The sequence below is a fragment of the Pseudovirgaria hyperparasitica genome (genome assembly GCF_010093815.1).
Source record: "Pseudovirgaria hyperparasitica strain CBS 121739 unplaced genomic scaffold EJ05scaffold_9, whole genome shotgun sequence".
In the NCBI taxonomy this organism is placed as follows: Eukaryota; Fungi; Ascomycota; class Dothideomycetes; order Acrospermales; family Acrospermaceae; genus Pseudovirgaria; species Pseudovirgaria hyperparasitica.
In genome coordinates this window covers 765,200-781,687 of record NW_022985557.1, presented here as the reverse complement: position 1 = coordinate 781,687, position 16,488 = coordinate 765,200, and the positions used below count along the sequence as shown (strand labels likewise).

Below are 16,488 nucleotides of genomic sequence, written 5' to 3'. Positions count from 1 at the left end.
ATCCGCCTCACAGAATCTCCAGGGCGCTTTGGTCAGACTGACTTTAGCGTAATGCGCACCCATGATTGGCGATGGGTAGCATCGCAAAAGACCCAGGCTACTTCTGCGAAAATCCGACCTGAATGGCTGCTGTCATTGGAAGTCAAGAAGGAGGCTGCGTCTCGTCTCGACATTACTGGATCCTTCATTCGTGGCCTAATGTCTGGGCGAGAGCGCCTTATTACCGAGGCCAGTACTGTTGACCTGGCGCATAGTCTACAGCAGGGAGAGTACACTGCAACAGAAGTCTGCCTTGCTTACTGCAAGAGGGCGGCATTTGCTCATCAGTTGGTACGTATCGACACATGTTGAAAGAGTATATTCCCTAAACTAGATTAGAACAACTGTCTTCATGAGATATTCTTTGACGATGCGATCGAGCTTGCGCGTGTATATGATGATTACTACATGACTAATGGCAAGACAATTGGTCCTTTACATGGGCTTCCTGTCAGCCTCAAAGATCAATTCCATGTCAGGCATGCCGAGACAACTATGGGCTACGTTGGCTGGGTGGGGACTTTTGAAGGTAAGAAGGGCACCGGGAGAGAATTTCACGACGAGAGCCAAATAGTCGAGGAGCTTCGGAGTCTGGGAGCCATCTTCTACTGCAAGGTATAGTATTTCCGTCTCAAAGTCACCTCGGTCCTCAAACGCCAATACACGTTGACCACATGTGTCATCACCCGTGTTTCATATACTTTCAGTCGATGATGAGTTGACACACGTGTCAGACCAGCTGCCCTCAAACTTTGCTACTTGGGGAAACTGTGAATAACCTCATTGGTAGCACAATGAATCCTGTTCATCAAATGCTTTCTTGCGGTGGTTCCAGTGGTGGAGAAGCGGCACTCATGGCTCTTGGTGGTAGCTCGGTTGGGCTAGGTACAGACATAGGTAATTTTCCAACTTTTTGCCACTCGTATGAGAGTTGGAACCCTGCTTAATTAGTGCTTACTATAGGTGGCTCTGTCCGGATACCTGCAGCGTTCTGTGGCGTTTATGCTATCAAACCATCATTCGGGCGCTTCTCTTACCGAACGGTCGCAAATACGGTAATATTATGATTTATTGCTCGGCTGTACCTTACTAAATAGTATCTAGACTCCAGGACAGACATTGGTGCCTTCTGCGATTGGGTTTCTGTCAACGACCCTACCTGCTCTGGAACTCATAATGAAGTCAGTCTTGTCAACACAGCCTTGGCTTCGCGATCCAGATGTTGTGGAGATTCCTTGGCGTGACGGTCTTTCTCCCTGTAGGCCGAAACTCTGCTTTGCAGTACTACGGAATGATGGAATGGTCACTCCGCATCCTCCTATCGCACGTGGTATCGATATTGTCGTAGAGGCAGTCAAAAAGGCGGGGCACGAGGTATGATGAGTGTGATCAACCGTAAGAGAAATTCGCTGAGACTGTTCATCAGGTTGTTGAGTGGAACCCACCGTCACATGCGGACGGCACATATCTGCACGTAAGTGTGAGCTTCGTCATTGCACATACGTTACGTGCTCACACTATCTCAAACAGCATCAATTCATGGCAGCAGATGGTGGACAGCATATCTGGAAGCAGCTGAACATACTTCGTGAGCCACTTATTGACGGTATGACCGGAGATTATGGAGGTGGTCCCTTCGAGCCGATGCCACTTCTTGAGTATCAAGATAAAGGACTGCGCGTCAAAGCATATCGTGCACAGTATGACCAGTACTGGAACTCAACAGCTGCCACAACAAGCACAAACACCCCAGTAGATGCCGTGATCATGCCCGTTGCGCCTCACGCTGCAGTACTCCCTGACAAATATTTCCATTACGGTACGTCTGATGGAAAGATGACTACATATAATTTCTCTAATACAGTGTGCCTAGGCTACACAACAATTGTGGATCTTCTGAACTACTCCGCGGTGTCTTTCCCAGTCACCAAAGCTGAGGAGGCGATCGACCAACCAGACCCTGACTTTAAGCCCATGAATGACGACGACCTGGAGAACTGGGAAGCTTGTATGTTGACAGTCGTGCGTGCATAATTTGACATGAGTGCTGATCTCACCAGACGATGCCAAAAAATACGACGGAGCCCCTGTTGGTGTGCAAATAATGGGTCGACGATTCGATGAAGAACGCCTTCTCGGAATAGCAAGGCATGTGGACGGTCTCCTTGCCTCTCGATAAAAGTTTGTAATCGTTTGGCTGTATCAAAATACTCATTACCAGTTTGCACTCGATTGCTGGCTATTTCCCACTCTTTTCGCCACTATCCGAGGGCGTGATGGGTGCTTGAGTATAGAAAGCAGGTACGCCGTGGAGCCAATACTCGATGCGTCTCTGAGGGTCACCTTCATGGTAATAGCTCTTGTCGACACCTAGCGATGTAAGCGGAGTCTCTATACCATCTCCTCTCTGATGAACCTACACTGGTAGCTCTTCGCCATGATATCCAAGTTGAGATCAACGGTCTTATTCCCACCACCAAAGTCATTCCTTTTCATTTTTCCGAGTGTGAACTCATCACACCAAGCTCCAACACCAGCAAGGTCATTCTCCATTGAAGCATTCATCTCGAATAACTCTCAACAGACTTTCAAGTAGGATGTATGTAACAGCCAGGAATAAAAACTCTTTGTCACAAGTACAGCGCAAGTAAAGTCTCTCCTTTACAACCACTCCAAAAAAACTCCAGACCAAGTCACGCCGTACAAGCATATATATATATATATATACATATATACATACATGAACCAATGACACCGCCCTCCCTTTCTATCTACAACTAACATATTCCACGACCACGACAGTACTCTCCAAAACAGCAACTACAACTCATCTCGTGTTCTCTACAAAGCCTCTCTCCCACTCTCCGACGAATCCTCCCGATGCTAAGCCGCCCAATAACACACCTCCGGCGGTCTGACACCCACCCGGGAGATTCACACCGCGCTCAGGCGCCACATCTCACCGCACCAGGGGGACGTCTTTCGGCGAGCACTCAGCGGCTCAGGCAGGGCGGTGATTGGCCCGAACAAGGATACATTTCTGTGTAACATACAATTCAGCCTCAGTATACGTGTACGTGTCCACTCAAACAAAGCGACCTGGGGAAAAAAAGCCGGCAAGGCTGCCTTTGTCTTTGTTTATGTTGGTTGGTTGGTCGGAAAGGCTTTGGCGAGAATGCGTCACATATATACATACATTATACATACCAGCATACATGCATTTGAGGCTGAGAGCGTCGTGTCCTTGCGAGGGTTTGCTTGGAATGCAACAGCTAGTATGTATGGCTGGAGAGATGTGTCGGACGTACCTCCGATGTGGACAACACCTCCACTCCCCTTTGAGTTGTCCCTTTGAGTCTTACTTCATGGCCAGAAAAAAAAATATGTGGCTGCCTGAAATTTCTTTTCGGCATTCGTCATCTGCGTGGCATTCGTCATCTGCGCGGCATTCGTCATCTACGATTCCGCGCAGAGAGGAGGGTGAAATCGAGGAATACTGCCTTACAAGAGCATGATCTATGCAGCCTATATCTTTTGCCCTCGGCACTTGTATCCGTCGTCTTGTGGTATCTCTACACCCTACTGAGACTGTGGCTTTGTCGCGGTAGGCTGGTATGCAAATCTATAGAACGTGATCGTTCTACGCCTTAGCATCAGAGGATGTCGCCAATCCAATGAGGAACGCACTCGCACATGCATGGACACACACCAGATTCACAGGTAACACCGGTATGTAAGCAACAGCGAAGCGTCTTTCTAATTGTTTAAATAAATAAGTTCGCATTACACCAGCCATCCAGATATATCAAGCCCCCTGCGCACAGCAACACTGCCGTCACATGCTCAACTCGACCACTCCATTCATATGCTCCTGTATGTTTCCTTTCCCAAAAGAAATGAATGACCAATCCAACCTAGCGCATTCACAGTCATGACCATGACTGTGCAAAGTAACGAGATATTACGTTACTCGAGATTGCGTGCCATACAGTTGGTAATACTAATACAATATGTTATCCTTTTTCGCTATATTATGCGTTGCGCCAAGAATGCAGGGAATAGGGCTTTAAGGTGCCCGCCTCATCTGTTGTGTGGAAAAGTTGCGGATGATGGCTCGTTAAAATGATTATCGCGGAAATACGTGTAGTGATAAGATGTGGGTGTCCAAGCGAGCGAAATTCGAGCGAACGTCAAGTAAATCGAATATCGATTGTAGAGTTTGAGTACTCTCATTCCCGAGAGGCCATCGTAGATGCGTGTGTATATGTGATTGTAGTTTTGTTTGAAGGAGCTCAGTCGAATGAGCCAGGGATTCTTGTCTCCGGCTCCGCGGAGGTCGTAGAATCTAGTTTCGCAGAAGCAATGGCATCTTCACTTTGGAGTTGATTTGATGCCAGTTCTTGAGCATCATGACTGTCCACCGACCCGGGTTCTGAGTTGGAGTCACTCTCTGGACTGCTGATTCCGTTAATCTCGGCTACACTCGTCCTGCCAATAGACACCCGCTTTGCCTTGCTATCACCGGCAAAAGGATCATCCTTAGTTTCGTCCATCTCGACAATATTCGTTGTACTCGATGTAAGGTTGCTGTCTTCGCTATGTCTCACATCGGCGCGGGCATGAGCAGGACTTCTTAGGCAGTCCCTGTAGGATATCGCAGGAATGACCCCGCCTCCAATTCTCGACCAGAACATTCGTTCTCGAAATCGAACTGCTTCCTCCCAGGCCGTCTTCTGCTCCTCTTCAGAATCGGCGCGCCAGTGGCCAGCTTGCACCATGCGCAAAAACCCGACGTAGTCGCATGTTGCCCGGAGGCGTCCCATACACCAGTCACAGAGTGGATACCTCTGAGCATCTTCGGCCTCAGAAGTTTTGAATCGATACTTACGAGAGTACTGTTCAGCAGCTCTAGCTTCACCGCACATCGAACATGCGTATACAGGGCCTCGGTGCTTTTTCACCGGCGGGTGAGGTTCAACGACCAAGCTGCCAGCAATGATACTGGTAAGAACTGTGCGTCTTCCCATCCATGATACACCTGGCGCTTGATCAAGCCGCAGTGTGGGCTCAATGTCCTCTGTGATTGCTCTTTTGAAGAACGGCGTCTCTTTCAATGGAGGGAGATTGCCGGGGATTCGTGGAGATCCTCCTGGAACAGAGCTGGGAGTACTTTGGGGAGACTTCAGAGTCGCAAGAGACGTCAAGGAACCGTTGGAATGCTGTGTCAGACTTCCCAAGACGCTGAGATTCAAGGTACTATAGTTGCCGCTGCCAACACGACTGGGCGGATTGGAGAAGATGCGTCCCTGTCGAAGTAGCTCCTGAAACTCGGTGTAAGTGTGCAAGTCAGTGCGTAAAACAGGGTTGATGAGATGCGACCAATGCAGCGGGTGATCGGGAGCTGTTTCCTCGTGCGTTGGTGTCACAGGCGAGCCATTACTAGGATCCAGCATACGAGTAACCTTGTCTTGCGCGTTCACTCCAGGGGTCGAAGGAGCTGTAAAAGATTGCGCGTTACTCTCACTCTCATCGCGTTCGCTCATTTTCTCCATAACAGACTTGAGATCATGGAGCTGATCCTGATGTGAGCGAAGCAGAATCTCTGAGTCTTGGAGTTGATTCTTGAGCTGGTCGTTGCGTTTCTCGGATGCTTCCGTCTCCTTACGAGCGGCTGCGACCATCTGGTTGCATGTTAGTTGGGCAGGTATGCGACATTGTGTACCACTTACGGCATTGGCCTCTTCGAAAAGCGCTGTGGTTAAATTTTCGAGTTCAGATTCCATGCGTTTCTTCTCTTTCTCCATTATCTTTCTGTTCTTGCGTTCCTCTTCCATTTCTTTTTGTGCTGCATCAAACCTTTCTCTCTTGATCCACAATCCATGGTTCACAGCGTCTGTGTGCTCCTTCACTTGCGCCTGCAGCTTTGCTATGGTTTCCTTTGCAGTATCTAGCTCATGTCGCGTTACTTGCAACGAATCGTCCAAGTCAGTCTGATGATTTATCGCGTTTACGAGCTTTGTGCTCAGCGTTGCGACCTCCGAAGATAGATCTGGATGACGACCGGAGTCTGTAGAGCCTTGTCGCGAAATCGGGGTAGCAGGAGTTGAAGACCTTGGATCAGGGATGGTATTGAGCATGTCCGAATCCGAATGGAATATGTCCTGCAGGCGGGGAGCAGTAGCAACAGCGGCCATGTCTTTGTGGAGATGAGGCGTCGAGACAGAGTGTGAGAGGTGCTTTGTTCGCGAGGGTGTTTTCGGTGTGGGTGTGAGAGAGCGGCGTGCTATCGACGAGGTTTGCGACGGCGTAGTCATGAGTCCTGGACCATGGCCTCCCCAGGCCCCGACGTAGAATATACTGCTCAAGTCAGTATGAACATCCCATTCGATGAGAACAGGTTTGCGTGCGGTGGGAAGACGTACTCAGCCAGTTTGACGGTTGTTGAGAGCTCCGGTTGCTTCACGTGCACGAGAACAGACTAGTCGGGTCGATCGGAACGAAGGGAACGACTGTATGAAAGAAAGAGGAGAACAACAACGTCTAGGTAAGGGATGGCGACATGGCCGAAGATTGCGATTAAGAGCAAGCGCAGCAGTGGAACGCACGCGGCGAGACGAAGGTGAAGAGGTTCGTAAGGGTGAGGTACGAGAGAGGATGATGATGATGATGATGGTGATGATGATGGCGGAGGCGAGGTGCGTGCAGTCGGGAAACAGGTGAGCAAGCAAGCTCCTCCTGGACAGATTCCCTGGGCGTCGGCATCGCCTTGATCGGAGAAGGAACCTCGCACGCGGATGCAAGTCCCAAGCTGCCCAGCACTAAAGCAAGAGCCGCCAACCCTATCAGCGAATCACGGTCTAACTCTCCGCCAGGCCAGGGGTTGCATTGAAGTAACTTACTCCAAGGTTGGACCTAGTTATTGGACTACTGGCAGCAGGGTCTAGCCGTGTCGTTGATTAATATTAATAGTTCGTCGGCCTCCAGCTTCTATAACAAGTATCGACCTCTAGATGGATCTCCTCATCGTCTAGACCTTGTCCAGATCAACTCCAACAATCCTCGCGGATCCGTGTCTGCTTGTCAAGAAACAAGTAATTAGCATGCATGTGCACTTCCCCGTGAAACACTATTTCTCCTTACCACATGTGCCGTCACACTACAGACGCAACTACGGGACACGATTCTGCACATCGGAGAAAAGGGGCTGTCTTTCACTATCAAGCACTGTTATCAGCGTTCTGTGATCCTTCCATGGATTCGATATATTGGCTTGTGAGGCTGTTGAGTCTCAACACACCCATCATCCATTTGTCTGATTATTCATATGAACGATCCGACGTCTATGCTCGGTCACTGTGATGTATGCCGTGCTTGACTAATCCCTATGATTATCAGTGTATACAATATTCAACCGCACTCACCTTACCATACCTACAGCCTCAGTCGTGAACTAATGATACATATGACCTGTATCGCAAATGTGTCACTGGGTCATCATTATATGAGACTCTAGCTACAGGATCATGAATTTCAGAGTGATGGTGCTCCAATTGCATATGTGCAATCATTTGTTAATAAGGCATCAATCAGATGTGCCTAGTTCGGCCTCGTCCTTGACCCCGCGAGCAAAAGCCCACCCAACCAAAATCTCGAACCACAACGACAATAACTCACGCGACGCGTAGCAGCGACCATGGCCGACGAAGAACTCGAACAGGTATGCAATATCTTTTGCAGCGCATGGCTAGACTCCTCATAACTTGACCCGGTGCAGATTCGCAAAGCGCGCCTCGAGCAGTTCCGTCAACAAGGCGGCGCCAGCGGCGGAGAAGGCCAGAACAAGGAAGATGTGCAACGGTATAGCGTCTCATGGTCATGAATGGTCCTAGAGCATTAATCTGACATTCCGTATAGAGAGCGCGAAGCCAATGCACGCGCATCTATGATCGCCCAGATCCTCCTCCCAGACGCACAAGACAGGTTGAATCGCATCCGCTTGGTCAACGCGACGCGCGCGAAAGATGTTGAGGATAGGCTGATATTCTTGGCGCAGCAGAGGCAATTGCCTGGGAGAGTCAACGAAGAACAGTTGAAGCAGCTACTTGGGGCAGTAGCCGAGCAAAAGGAGGAAGAGAAGATCACAGTGCAAAGGAAGGGCTCGAGGTGGGATGACGATGACGATCTACTCGAAGGCCTATAAGCGGACTTCGAAAAACATACTCGAGATCTGTGTTCTTGGCGGGTTGGCGTTGGGAGTCAAAAAATCGTTCATAGCCTGTATGGCTCAGATATGTACAAGGGAATGCATACTCTAATTGCAATACATTACAAGTTTACGATGCACCTGCACTTGCGCTTCGCTCCTTTTCTTTCTTGCTCTTCTCTCGTTCCGCCCTTCGAATTTCCCTCAAGTCTGGTGGCATCTCAATGCCCAATCGCTCTCTTAGAGCTTGCACATCCGTTTCCAATTCCTCTTCCCAATAGACGTTCAAAACGCTCTCAGAATTTACCCCGTTCCTTACCGCCCACGGTCCATACACCTCCCAGAACCTTTGAAACGCCTTTCTCTTCAGTGTTGTAACTGCGAACACACTCAGGCCCGTCATCGGAATTCCCAGGTTCGCGAACTCGAACGCTTTGAGCGCGACCTCACCCTCGCGAATCACAGGCAGCCCTACTAGCGCATGATAGAAGTCATGACACTCGCGATATCGCTGCATGACATATGCGCACTCAGGGTCATCGATATATCGCACCGCGCTCCGCGTGTCCGGCGTGACACCCTCTCTATCCAACCACCCAACATACACCCTTCCCACAGTATTCTCTGGCAAGCTCCTCAGATACTCTACGTTCAAGCTCTTACTTGTTATGCGTGGTCGATCTTTGAGCAGCCGTCGCCCTGTGGGATGTGAGAGCATAGTGTCGCGGAGCTTTGTGATAAAGTAAGGTTGTGCAGTGGCTTCGCCGAGGGCAGCGATGAGGTCGCCTCGGGTTGGGTCGACATAAGACCATAGTGCGGAGCCGATTGCAAGTGCGCCGCGCTCGATATGTGTGAGCGGAACGTGGCCCGGGTAGTTTGGGGATGGGCGGTTGAGGACAGAGAATGTGCGGAGGCAGGCGGGGAGTTTGGTTATGGCGGACAGGTGTTGTGGTCTGCTCAAGGCCAGATATACTGGAGTAGCCATTGTAATGGTGAGACCGCAAGTTTGCCAGATCAATGAGATCTAATAACTTTGGGCAATACTCAGGCTTGGTGCCTTCGAAGTTGCATAATGAAAACGGCGCTATGGATGTCATGGATGCAGGGCTTAAGACTGACCTGGGACCTAACCCGTACCAGGTTAAGCGGGCAAAGGTACCAAATTTACGCCCAGGGTCACCCACAGATATTCGACAACGATGCATCTGACTCACATCTCTTAATTGCGTGCTTGCTTAGATGGACACCGAATTTGATATTGAGTCGTCAGTTCGAGTTTTTCTTGGATTTTGAAACATGATATTTGCCACTTGTTGGAACTAAGCTGTCCGCATACTTCGGCATGGCCATTGTGTACTCACCTGGCGATGAACACGATGCCTTTGTTAAATGGGCCAAAGAGCAAGGGGTTCAGATCACAGCCGTAGCACCAGCACGATTCGAAGGCAAAGGCCTTGGTTTGGTCGCAGCCAGAGACATAAATGCAGGTGAATGTCTTGTCAAGGTCCCAGCCAAGGTCCTCATCACTATCGATAGCGATGCAGTCTGGGAACTGAATCTCCCTCGTCGCAGCTCTGTACAGGGCCGACTTGCTGCTTACTTGACAATCATCAACGCGGACGATAAGCGAAACCACAGATTATGGCAGGCGACCTGGCCAAGTATGCAGGAATTTGAGAGTGTCATGCCGTTTTGCTGGCCATTGGAGCTCCAGGAGCATCTTCCCCCTACGGCTAAACGTGAGAGCATCCCAAGCTCTTCTATTGAACTACATTGACACCAGAAGCACTCCTTGATTCTCAACAGAAGAAGTATCAAAAAGATTTCCACGACCTGAAAATGTATCTACCAGCCTCATCAGAACATCTCTTCAAGTATTTTTGGCTGATCATCAATACCCGTGTATTCTACTGGAACTATCCTGCTACACCTCTGTCACGAATGCCCAAGAGGCGAAGCGACCTCAAGTCCGAAGATTGTCTTGCGCTGTGTCCTTTCGGTGACTACTTCAATCATACCGACGTTGGCGGGGTGTGTACAAATCTCCTTCCTGATGCCGGAACTACATGTGAAGTGCGTATTGCTAAGTCTCAAAGTGTGATGTGACCACAGATAGGAGCGGATATAGCGTTGTAAGCACCAAAACTTACAGTAAGTGAACTCTGGTAATGGCATACAGTTTTACTGACGGGTTGATAGAGGCTGGCGAGGAAGTGTTCTTCTCCTACGGTGGGCACAGTAATGACTATCTGCTGGCAGAGTGTACTTCATCATCCGTAGAATGAATGAATAAGATGGCTGACTTTACAAAGATGGCTTCATGCTGCCAAATAATCACTGGGACTCAGTCTCTCTCGACCATCTCATCGTCCCCAAACTCACGGCCGAGCAGAAGGATGTATTAAAGGATGATAGGTTACTAGGGTACGCGAACCAAAATTTGAAAGAAGGGGTCCCTAATCCGCCGCAGGGAATATACTCTGTCTATAGTTGACTCAAAACCTGCGGTGTGCTACCGTACTCTAGCAGCTTTGCGTCTGGCCACGACTCCTCAGCAACGTTATCGCAACTTCGTGTCTGGAATTGGGGATGATAGCCGTGACCAAGAAACCGTTGACGAGGCAGTAGAAAGGCTATTCGACGACTTCGCGAAGGAATGTTCTGAGGCCAAGGCATCTTTAAAAGAGTTAAGTGGGGGCAATGGCAGGATAGCTGCGACTCTTGTAGATCGTTGGCAGCAGATCGAAGCTTTGCTCGGACGGTCTTGAATCCGACACAGTATGAAGAATATCTTGGTAAGCTTTAGAGCTGACGAGGTTCCCGGTGAATATAAACGGATCCCTGAGGATCATCGGCGTTAAGACGGCCGAGGGATTATCCATGCTAAATCTAAACGGGACTAAGCTGACCGTCATCACTCACCTCTTTTCACCCAAGGCGCCTCTTCTTGTCGATTCGAGAAGGGTTGTCGCTGTTGCAACTTTTGATTTACTGCCAATTACATGTCAATGATCAGAGTGATATCCTCATTGAAAGCAGTTTCAGCAAAGCCCATAGGGGAAGAGTCTCAGGGCTCCTCACGCGTAACACTGATACCATCCAACGCTGTTCATTAGCGGGCGGAAACAAAAAGAGGTTTCTCGCACGATTGAGCGCCGTTCGATCACGAAATGGCCCGGCAAGGACAGATCACTCGTACAAGGCCTGTGAAAGCGTGCATTCGCTGCCGAACGCGTAAGATTAAATGTGACCAAGCGAAGCCAACATGCAACAACTGCACCACAGTAGGCGCGAAATGCTCATTGGATCCGAGTATTGATACGCCTGCTCGGGAGCCCCTTGTGCAACGAAGTAATCATCAAATCACCCCTAAGGCATCGCCTGGGTCGACCAACGGGGAGAGTCCGAACAGCCACGTAGTTAGCGAGACAGGTCCAGACCCAGCTGATGTGCCAAACGGGTCTCGATCAGTGACGGAGCATCCGAAGAAACGAAGACGTTTCAGAGCGTCTTGTGATCGCTGCCATCATCACAAGGTCCGATGCGACCAAAAGCTCCCTTGTTCGCGGTGTTCGAAAGTTGGCCTAGACTTGCGGTGCTCCTACAATAGCAAATTTGCTGACGAGAACATTCCCACTGTTGACCCTGCTGTGGCCATAAACGAAGCTGATTTGGATACGCTGTGGAGAGAGAAGAGCAGGGGTGATAGCCATTGGCGGGTTCTATTGCAGCAGGTTGGGTGCTTTATTCTATCAATCTGTGGTCTGCTAATATGAAACAGATCAATCTCAGTCTCGGATACCGGTCGGACGAGCTTGTCGAGGAGTTCAAGCGCAGAGAGCGCTCGATGACTTATGAAGAACCTCTCTTACCTGGTAACTATCCTCTTGGAGGCTCTTACTTTACTACACAACCAACGCACAATACAATACTTTCGTGGATACCTGAACGCAGCACAGCAGATGAATATGTCCAGAGTTATATTGCCAGCTATGAACAAACCTATCGACTGCTCCATAAACCAACGTTCTTCGACGAGGTCAAGTCTTTCTGGATAGATCCAGCAAAGGTTGACCCCGAATGGGTCGCTCTATATATGATGGTCCTTGGGATGGGCTACGCCGCGCTCAACAGAGGCACTATGCCTACGGGCGAGTGGAGATTCTTTTGTAGACGAATGTTCGGTGGTGCGCAAGAAATGCTTTTCAAGACCTCTTTTCTAGCAAAACCAAGTTTGTGCAGTTTACAGACTATGTGCCTCATGATTATTGCTAAAGAAACCTTCGCCGCGACTTGTTTCCAAGGAGACACGTGCTGGCCCTTGGTTGGTATGACCACACGTCTTGCCATGTCTGCCGGTTTCCATCGACTACTACCGGAATCAGTCATTTCTGTACTGGAACAGGACATGCGCCGGCGTATATGGACTACTATTGTCTACCTCGAGATACAGCTAGCATGTACCACGGGTATGCCTATGCTTTTACGCATCGAAGACTTCGACGTTCTCTGTCCTGCGAATATAGACGACGAAGATGTTTCCCCTGCAAGCGTTTCCATGCAGATCAGAGTGAACTCGGAGCCTACCAATGCATCATACCAAATCATCATCTACCAAGCGTTTCCCGTCTTGTTGAAGATCATGGAGCGCTTGAACCACGAATTTAACGGCTTGATGTACGAGGAAGTCCTGCACTATGATGCAGAGCTTCGCAAATCGCTATTGGCACTCTCAGTCTTGAAGACTGGATATCTACCATGTGCAGCTAGCTTGCAGCATGAATATCTGCCTACCGACCTGGACGTCCACGCAATTCAGATTGACATCTTCTTCCGACGTGTCCTTCTGATGTTGCATAGACGCTTTGCATCGCAGCCCGCTGCCGAGGATATATATCCGCAGAGCTACTGGTCGTCTCTTGAGAACAGTTTGGCACTCCTTGCTCATAATCAAGCTTTATGTGGAGAGTATTCCGCCGCGGCTCTTCCTCCGGGGCAACTCACTTGGTTTTCTGGCCTCTTCTGGCAAGACTTCCTGAGTGCAGGACTAACAGCTGCCATTCATCTCCTGCGTAAAGATGGTGCCACCCTCAGCGTGCCTGCCAATCTAGGAGACAACTTAATCAGCACCTGCCCTGCTCGCAATACCATAATTGATACACTTACAACCTGTGTCGAGATCTGGCGACCGATGCAATCGAGAAGTGTGTGTACAGCACGGTCTTTCACGCTTCTAGAGAGAGTCGCAGAAGCTTTGCAAAGCACTCGAGAAGGTTGTTCGCAGCTGTAACGGGAGGAGTCATCTCCACGTCAAACTGTTGTCGGGACTAGTTGGCCTCGGAGCTACTATAGATGGAGTCTCCATTATCACGACCGAGCCGACAGTCACTTCCAGTCTACGATGCTGCGATGAGCAAAGTAACAAGCAACCTTGATCACCCTTTTCCCCAGCCTCACGTCAGGTCGAAACATTTCGCCGCACATTCCCACAAAAGACAGTGCTGTGTATTAGGCCTCTTGGTCTTGGCTTTCTATGCCATCGAATTGTGACACGCGGAATCTCTTTCATACTCGGACAGAACTCCGAATCTGTCTATGTCCGCAGATGTGTTGTAACTGCTTTCTAGAGCTTTGACATCGGACGAAGACATTGGAAAGCACAACCGAAAGCTTTGGTTTAGAAACAACAGCAGTTTCAGCTCCGATGACGCACAAGATCTCGTCGGTCAAGTTCCCATAATCCACACGCCTACAGACTCTATACCTAATGTTGAAGATGCCGCTCTCGATCACGATTATTTCTCTTTCAGCCTATATACTATGCGGTGGAGCATCAGCCCAAGGGAACTGCAGCTCATTCATGCTAGACGACCAAGGCTACTTCCTTACAAACAACGATCCCATTCGGATCAGCGCCGCAGCCAATTGTCCAGTTTCGAACAGCAACCGCACATGTGCCATCAAGACTGCTGGACAAGACCTCTTCACCGGGCGGACAAACCTATCTCTTACAACATTCCTCCCCGACGACGACGATGGTTATGGCATGCAACATCCATTCATGCAATCCATCAATTCTGCAACCGGTAACTATTCGCCTAGTCTGCCAGCTACATTCAACAGGACGATTTCTGCGCCCATTGACAACACCATGTCCGTCGAGCCAGGTCAGACCGTGTACATGAACTTCACAGCCCTCCTATACTGCTATACTGGTACGACCGGAGGATGTGACACCGTGGGCTCGGTCCAAGACGACACTCCAGTGGAGGTCTGCGCGCCTGTTTGGGGCGGCGCTCCGGGTGCCATCAGGGTCAGCGGCACTTACAGTCTCGAACATATCGATTTCAATGACGTGGACAAGTATAGTGATCCCTATGCGGGTCAAATTCCAGAGAACGCTGCCCAAACTCTTCAGATGGGGATCGGGGCCTTGATTTCAGTGCTAGCGTTTGCTGTGTTTCTCATGTAGGTACTTAAACAGACAACTATAAGCGCGCTTGGATGGTGCGCACCGCCGTTCGTTCACATATGACCTCTTCCTAGAATACGAAAGGATCCGCGATGATAATTTAAGATCCTTTCACTTTCATATGTGGCCCAGTGTCTACTACCTGGATGTGAAAGATGCACCAAACCTAAATGCGTGCTACCCGTCATTTTTTGTGATCCTTGTGTGACAGATTCAGCTCTATATATGATTTATATCCAAGCCTAACCTGGCCAGCGGCTAATTCCCAGCCACCAAGCTATATAAAGATGCTCGTTATACTTGCAATGGAAAAGAAAATCATGTTGAAGAAGGAAGCCGGTCGAATGTGGCCCGCCGTCTTCTCAAAGGAAGGAAAATACTATGACGGATGCCTACCTCGTTACGGCACCGGGCGTCCTAAATAACAAGACGTCCTTCCCATTTAGCTTCCAACCTTTGTAGCTATCTCTCCCTTCATCGTACGTTTTCTTGCGATAATTCTCATCATCGTCTAGGGACAAGACTGCAAGCCATCATCACAACACAGTTCTAATTTCCTAAGTCTGAGGTACGGCTGTGCTAGAGAAGCATGCACTTTTTTCATTACTGGAGATGTCAGGCATTCATGTCCCGCGTAGAGAGTGCTAAAGAGGAAGAGAAACAAGCTCTTGTATATCATCACTGAACGAGCACTATCAGGGACCTACCTGGCACAGCCCCTGAAAGCGTATATACTATTACCAAAAGATCAGCTTTACCTATGCAGACACACGACCGCTGCTGCTTGTTCACACCACCTATGTCTACTATCCATCGTGCTGACCTTGTTGAGCAATCATAGTGATCACCTTCATCATTAAGTAATGATACTCAGCAGCAGCAGTGTAGCCGCACAACGACCGTACAATAGTCAGCGCGATAGCGTCCCCAACCATATGGTCGTCTTGAAGCCTTGTACAAGACACACATGTCAGGTCAGCCCAAATCAACAAGGCGGGAGGCACATGGGTGACGTTTTCGCGTGATTTCCAGGTATGGACTGGTCTCTACTTGGTCGAGAGAGGAGAACTGGATGAGGGAGGAATGATGGTGATTTATATGACAAAGTATAAGCGCCTAGATGGCATTTGCCGGGTCGGTAACACTCCTGCTCATGTGATTATCGTGCAATGTGATGCAGTAGCGTGTGTAAGTGTGACGTGGCAGAACGGTGAATGCTATGGTTCCAACTTGCAAATGTGCATGACGAGATAATGAAATGCAAGCCGACCCGGCATATTCAATATCCAAGCCCTCGACTGATTTATATTACTAGCCACAATCCATCTTATCCAAACTCCTCACCGCTTCAGAGCTTCAGAGTACTAGCAACAAGCAATGTGCCGAGCAGAAGAAAAGAAATGGATATGTGCCACCGTCTAAGCCTCAGAAAAGCCGAAAATGTGTCGGGCCAGCGTCCAAACTAAGCTGATAACGGCTGTCATCATTGTATGGTGATATTTCGCGTCATCTTAGCGCAGTGACTAGCACTTTGTATCGATAGTGATGACTCTCAGCAGCCTATGAGAGGCATCAAAGGAATGAAGCGGAATAAGTAGGTGGCAGGGCACGTAAGCGCACATACTCCAGCCGTCTGGGACCACAAGCTCATATTATGAACCGCTGCTATTGATAAACAGCACACTGAGATGCTGCTCCGATTGTTTTGGTGTGATGTATATAGATACGTTGCGATCTTATATGGTCTTCTTGAACCTACATCTGTCGGGTAGAT

The 16,488-nt window shown here is 49.3% G+C and overlaps 9 protein-coding genes across 9 annotated transcripts; 6 read left to right on the top strand and 3 right to left on the bottom strand.

Annotated features, from left to right (window-relative positions):
- Positions 1-51: 51 nt before the first annotated feature.
- EJ05DRAFT_439769 (general amidase) lies at positions 52-2,218 on the top strand (the record flags this gene model as incomplete). Its single annotated transcript, XM_033741889.1, has 9 exons — positions 52-330; positions 379-654; positions 774-936; positions 1,003-1,094; positions 1,144-1,413; positions 1,466-1,519; positions 1,570-1,858; positions 1,913-2,047; positions 2,100-2,218. The coding sequence occupies 9 exons, from the start codon at positions 52-54 to the stop codon at positions 2,216-2,218; spliced, it is 1,677 nt and encodes a 558-aa protein (XP_033600017.1).
- Positions 2,219-3,616: 1,398 nt separating this feature from the next.
- Positions 3,617-4,159, bottom strand: EJ05DRAFT_394509 (uncharacterized protein). Its single transcript, XM_033741359.1, has 2 exons — positions 4,119-4,159; positions 3,617-3,881 (listed from the first exon to the last, which is right to left on the bottom strand). Exon 2 carries the CDS (start codon positions 3,833-3,835, stop codon positions 3,680-3,682), a length of 156 nt encoding a protein of 51 aa, XP_033600016.1. The 5' UTR covers positions 3,836-3,881; positions 4,119-4,159; the 3' UTR covers positions 3,617-3,679.
- Positions 3,717-4,290, top strand: EJ05DRAFT_394672 (uncharacterized protein). The gene is made up of 3 exons (XM_033741361.1): positions 3,717-3,912; positions 3,969-4,163; positions 4,248-4,290. Coding segments are annotated over exons 1-3 (231 nt in total). The 5' UTR covers positions 3,717-3,878; the 3' UTR covers positions 4,250-4,290.
- Positions 4,249-6,516, bottom strand: EJ05DRAFT_394384 (uncharacterized protein). Its single transcript, XM_033741357.1, has 3 exons — positions 6,462-6,516; positions 5,769-6,396; positions 4,249-5,720 (listed from the first exon to the last, which is right to left on the bottom strand). Exons 2-3 carry the CDS (start codon positions 6,351-6,353, stop codon positions 4,332-4,334), a joined length of 1,974 nt encoding a protein of 657 aa, XP_033600014.1. The 5' UTR covers positions 6,354-6,396; positions 6,462-6,516; the 3' UTR covers positions 4,249-4,331.
- A 1,147-nt stretch (positions 6,517-7,663) lies between these two features.
- Positions 7,664-8,382, top strand: EJ05DRAFT_476805 (double-stranded DNA-binding domain-containing protein). The gene is made up of 3 exons (XM_033744115.1): positions 7,664-7,756; positions 7,814-7,896; positions 7,954-8,382. Exons 1-3 carry the CDS (start codon positions 7,733-7,735, stop codon positions 8,237-8,239), a joined length of 393 nt encoding a protein of 130 aa, XP_033600013.1. The 5' UTR covers positions 7,664-7,732; the 3' UTR covers positions 8,240-8,382.
- EJ05DRAFT_453368 (ubiquinone biosynthesis protein COQ4, mitochondrial) lies at positions 8,167-9,326 on the bottom strand. Its single transcript, XM_033742427.1, has one exon. It carries the CDS (start codon positions 9,225-9,227, stop codon positions 8,373-8,375), a length of 855 nt encoding a protein of 284 aa, XP_033600012.1. The 5' UTR covers positions 9,228-9,326; the 3' UTR covers positions 8,167-8,372.
- Positions 9,327-9,446: 120 nt separating this feature from the next.
- On the top strand, positions 9,447-11,174 carry EJ05DRAFT_476804 (SET domain-containing protein). Its single transcript, XM_033744114.1, has 6 exons — positions 9,447-9,981; positions 10,029-10,273; positions 10,339-10,393; positions 10,442-10,504; positions 10,555-10,666; positions 10,713-11,174. The coding sequence occupies exons 1-6, from the start codon at positions 9,585-9,587 to the stop codon at positions 11,008-11,010; spliced, it is 1,170 nt and encodes a 389-aa protein (XP_033600011.1). The 5' UTR covers positions 9,447-9,584; the 3' UTR covers positions 11,011-11,174.
- EJ05DRAFT_394317 (uncharacterized protein) lies at positions 11,166-13,771 on the top strand. Its single transcript, XM_033741356.1, has 2 exons — positions 11,166-11,976; positions 12,024-13,771. The coding sequence occupies exons 1-2, from the start codon at positions 11,413-11,415 to the stop codon at positions 13,530-13,532; spliced, it is 2,073 nt and encodes a 690-aa protein (XP_033600010.1). The 5' UTR covers positions 11,166-11,412; the 3' UTR covers positions 13,533-13,771.
- On the top strand, positions 13,772-14,970 carry EJ05DRAFT_394265 (uncharacterized protein). Its single transcript, XM_033741355.1, has one exon. The coding sequence runs from the start codon at positions 14,010-14,012 to the stop codon at positions 14,712-14,714; it is 705 nt and encodes a 234-aa protein (XP_033600009.1). The 5' UTR covers positions 13,772-14,009; the 3' UTR covers positions 14,715-14,970.
- The last annotated feature ends 1,518 nt before the right edge of the window (positions 14,971-16,488 follow it).

Bases quoted from the DNA above. Each gene is read 5' to 3' on its own strand.
- EJ05DRAFT_394672 (XM_033741361.1), top strand. From the start codon at position 3,879: ATGCTCAACTCGACCACTCCATTCATATGCTCCT. The intron at 3,913-3,968 runs GTATGTTTCCTT...GCGCATTCACAG, and splicing joins CACTCCATTCATATGCTCCT to TCATGACCATGACTGTGCAA.
- EJ05DRAFT_453368 (XM_033742427.1), bottom strand. From the start codon at position 9,227: ATGGCTACTCCAGTATATCTGGCCTTGAGCAGACCACAACACCTGTCC.
- EJ05DRAFT_394384 (XM_033741357.1), bottom strand. From the start codon at position 6,353: ATGACTACGCCGTCGCAAACCTCGTCGATAGCACGCCGCTCTCTCACA. The intron at 5,721-5,768 runs GTAAGTGGTACA...ACATGCAACCAG, and splicing joins TTTTCGAAGAGGCCAATGCC to ATGGTCGCAGCCGCTCGTAA.
- EJ05DRAFT_476804 (XM_033744114.1), top strand. From the start codon at position 9,585: ATGGCCATTGTGTACTCACCTGGCGATGAACACGATGCCTTTGTTAAA. The intron at 10,505-10,554 runs GTACTTCATCAT...GACTTTACAAAG, and splicing joins TGACTATCTGCTGGCAGAGT to ATGGCTTCATGCTGCCAAAT. The intron at 10,667-10,712 runs GTACGCGAACCA...AATCCGCCGCAG, and splicing joins AAGGATGATAGGTTACTAGG to GGAATATACTCTGTCTATAG.
- EJ05DRAFT_476805 (XM_033744115.1), top strand. From the start codon at position 7,733: ATGGCCGACGAAGAACTCGAACAG. The intron at 7,757-7,813 runs GTATGCAATATC...GACCCGGTGCAG, and splicing joins CCGACGAAGAACTCGAACAG to ATTCGCAAAGCGCGCCTCGA. The intron at 7,897-7,953 runs GTATAGCGTCTC...CATTCCGTATAG, and splicing joins AACAAGGAAGATGTGCAACG to AGAGCGCGAAGCCAATGCAC.
- EJ05DRAFT_394317 (XM_033741356.1), top strand. From the start codon at position 11,413: ATGGCCCGGCAAGGACAGATCACTCGTACAAGGCCTGTGAAAGCGTGC. The intron at 11,977-12,023 runs GTTGGGTGCTTT...AATATGAAACAG, and splicing joins GGCGGGTTCTATTGCAGCAG to ATCAATCTCAGTCTCGGATA.
- EJ05DRAFT_394265 (XM_033741355.1), top strand. From the start codon at position 14,010: ATGTTGAAGATGCCGCTCTCGATCACGATTATTTCTCTTTCAGCCTAT.
- EJ05DRAFT_394509 (XM_033741359.1), bottom strand. From the start codon at position 3,835: ATGGCTGGTGTAATGCGAACTTATTTATTTAAACAATTAGAAAGACGC.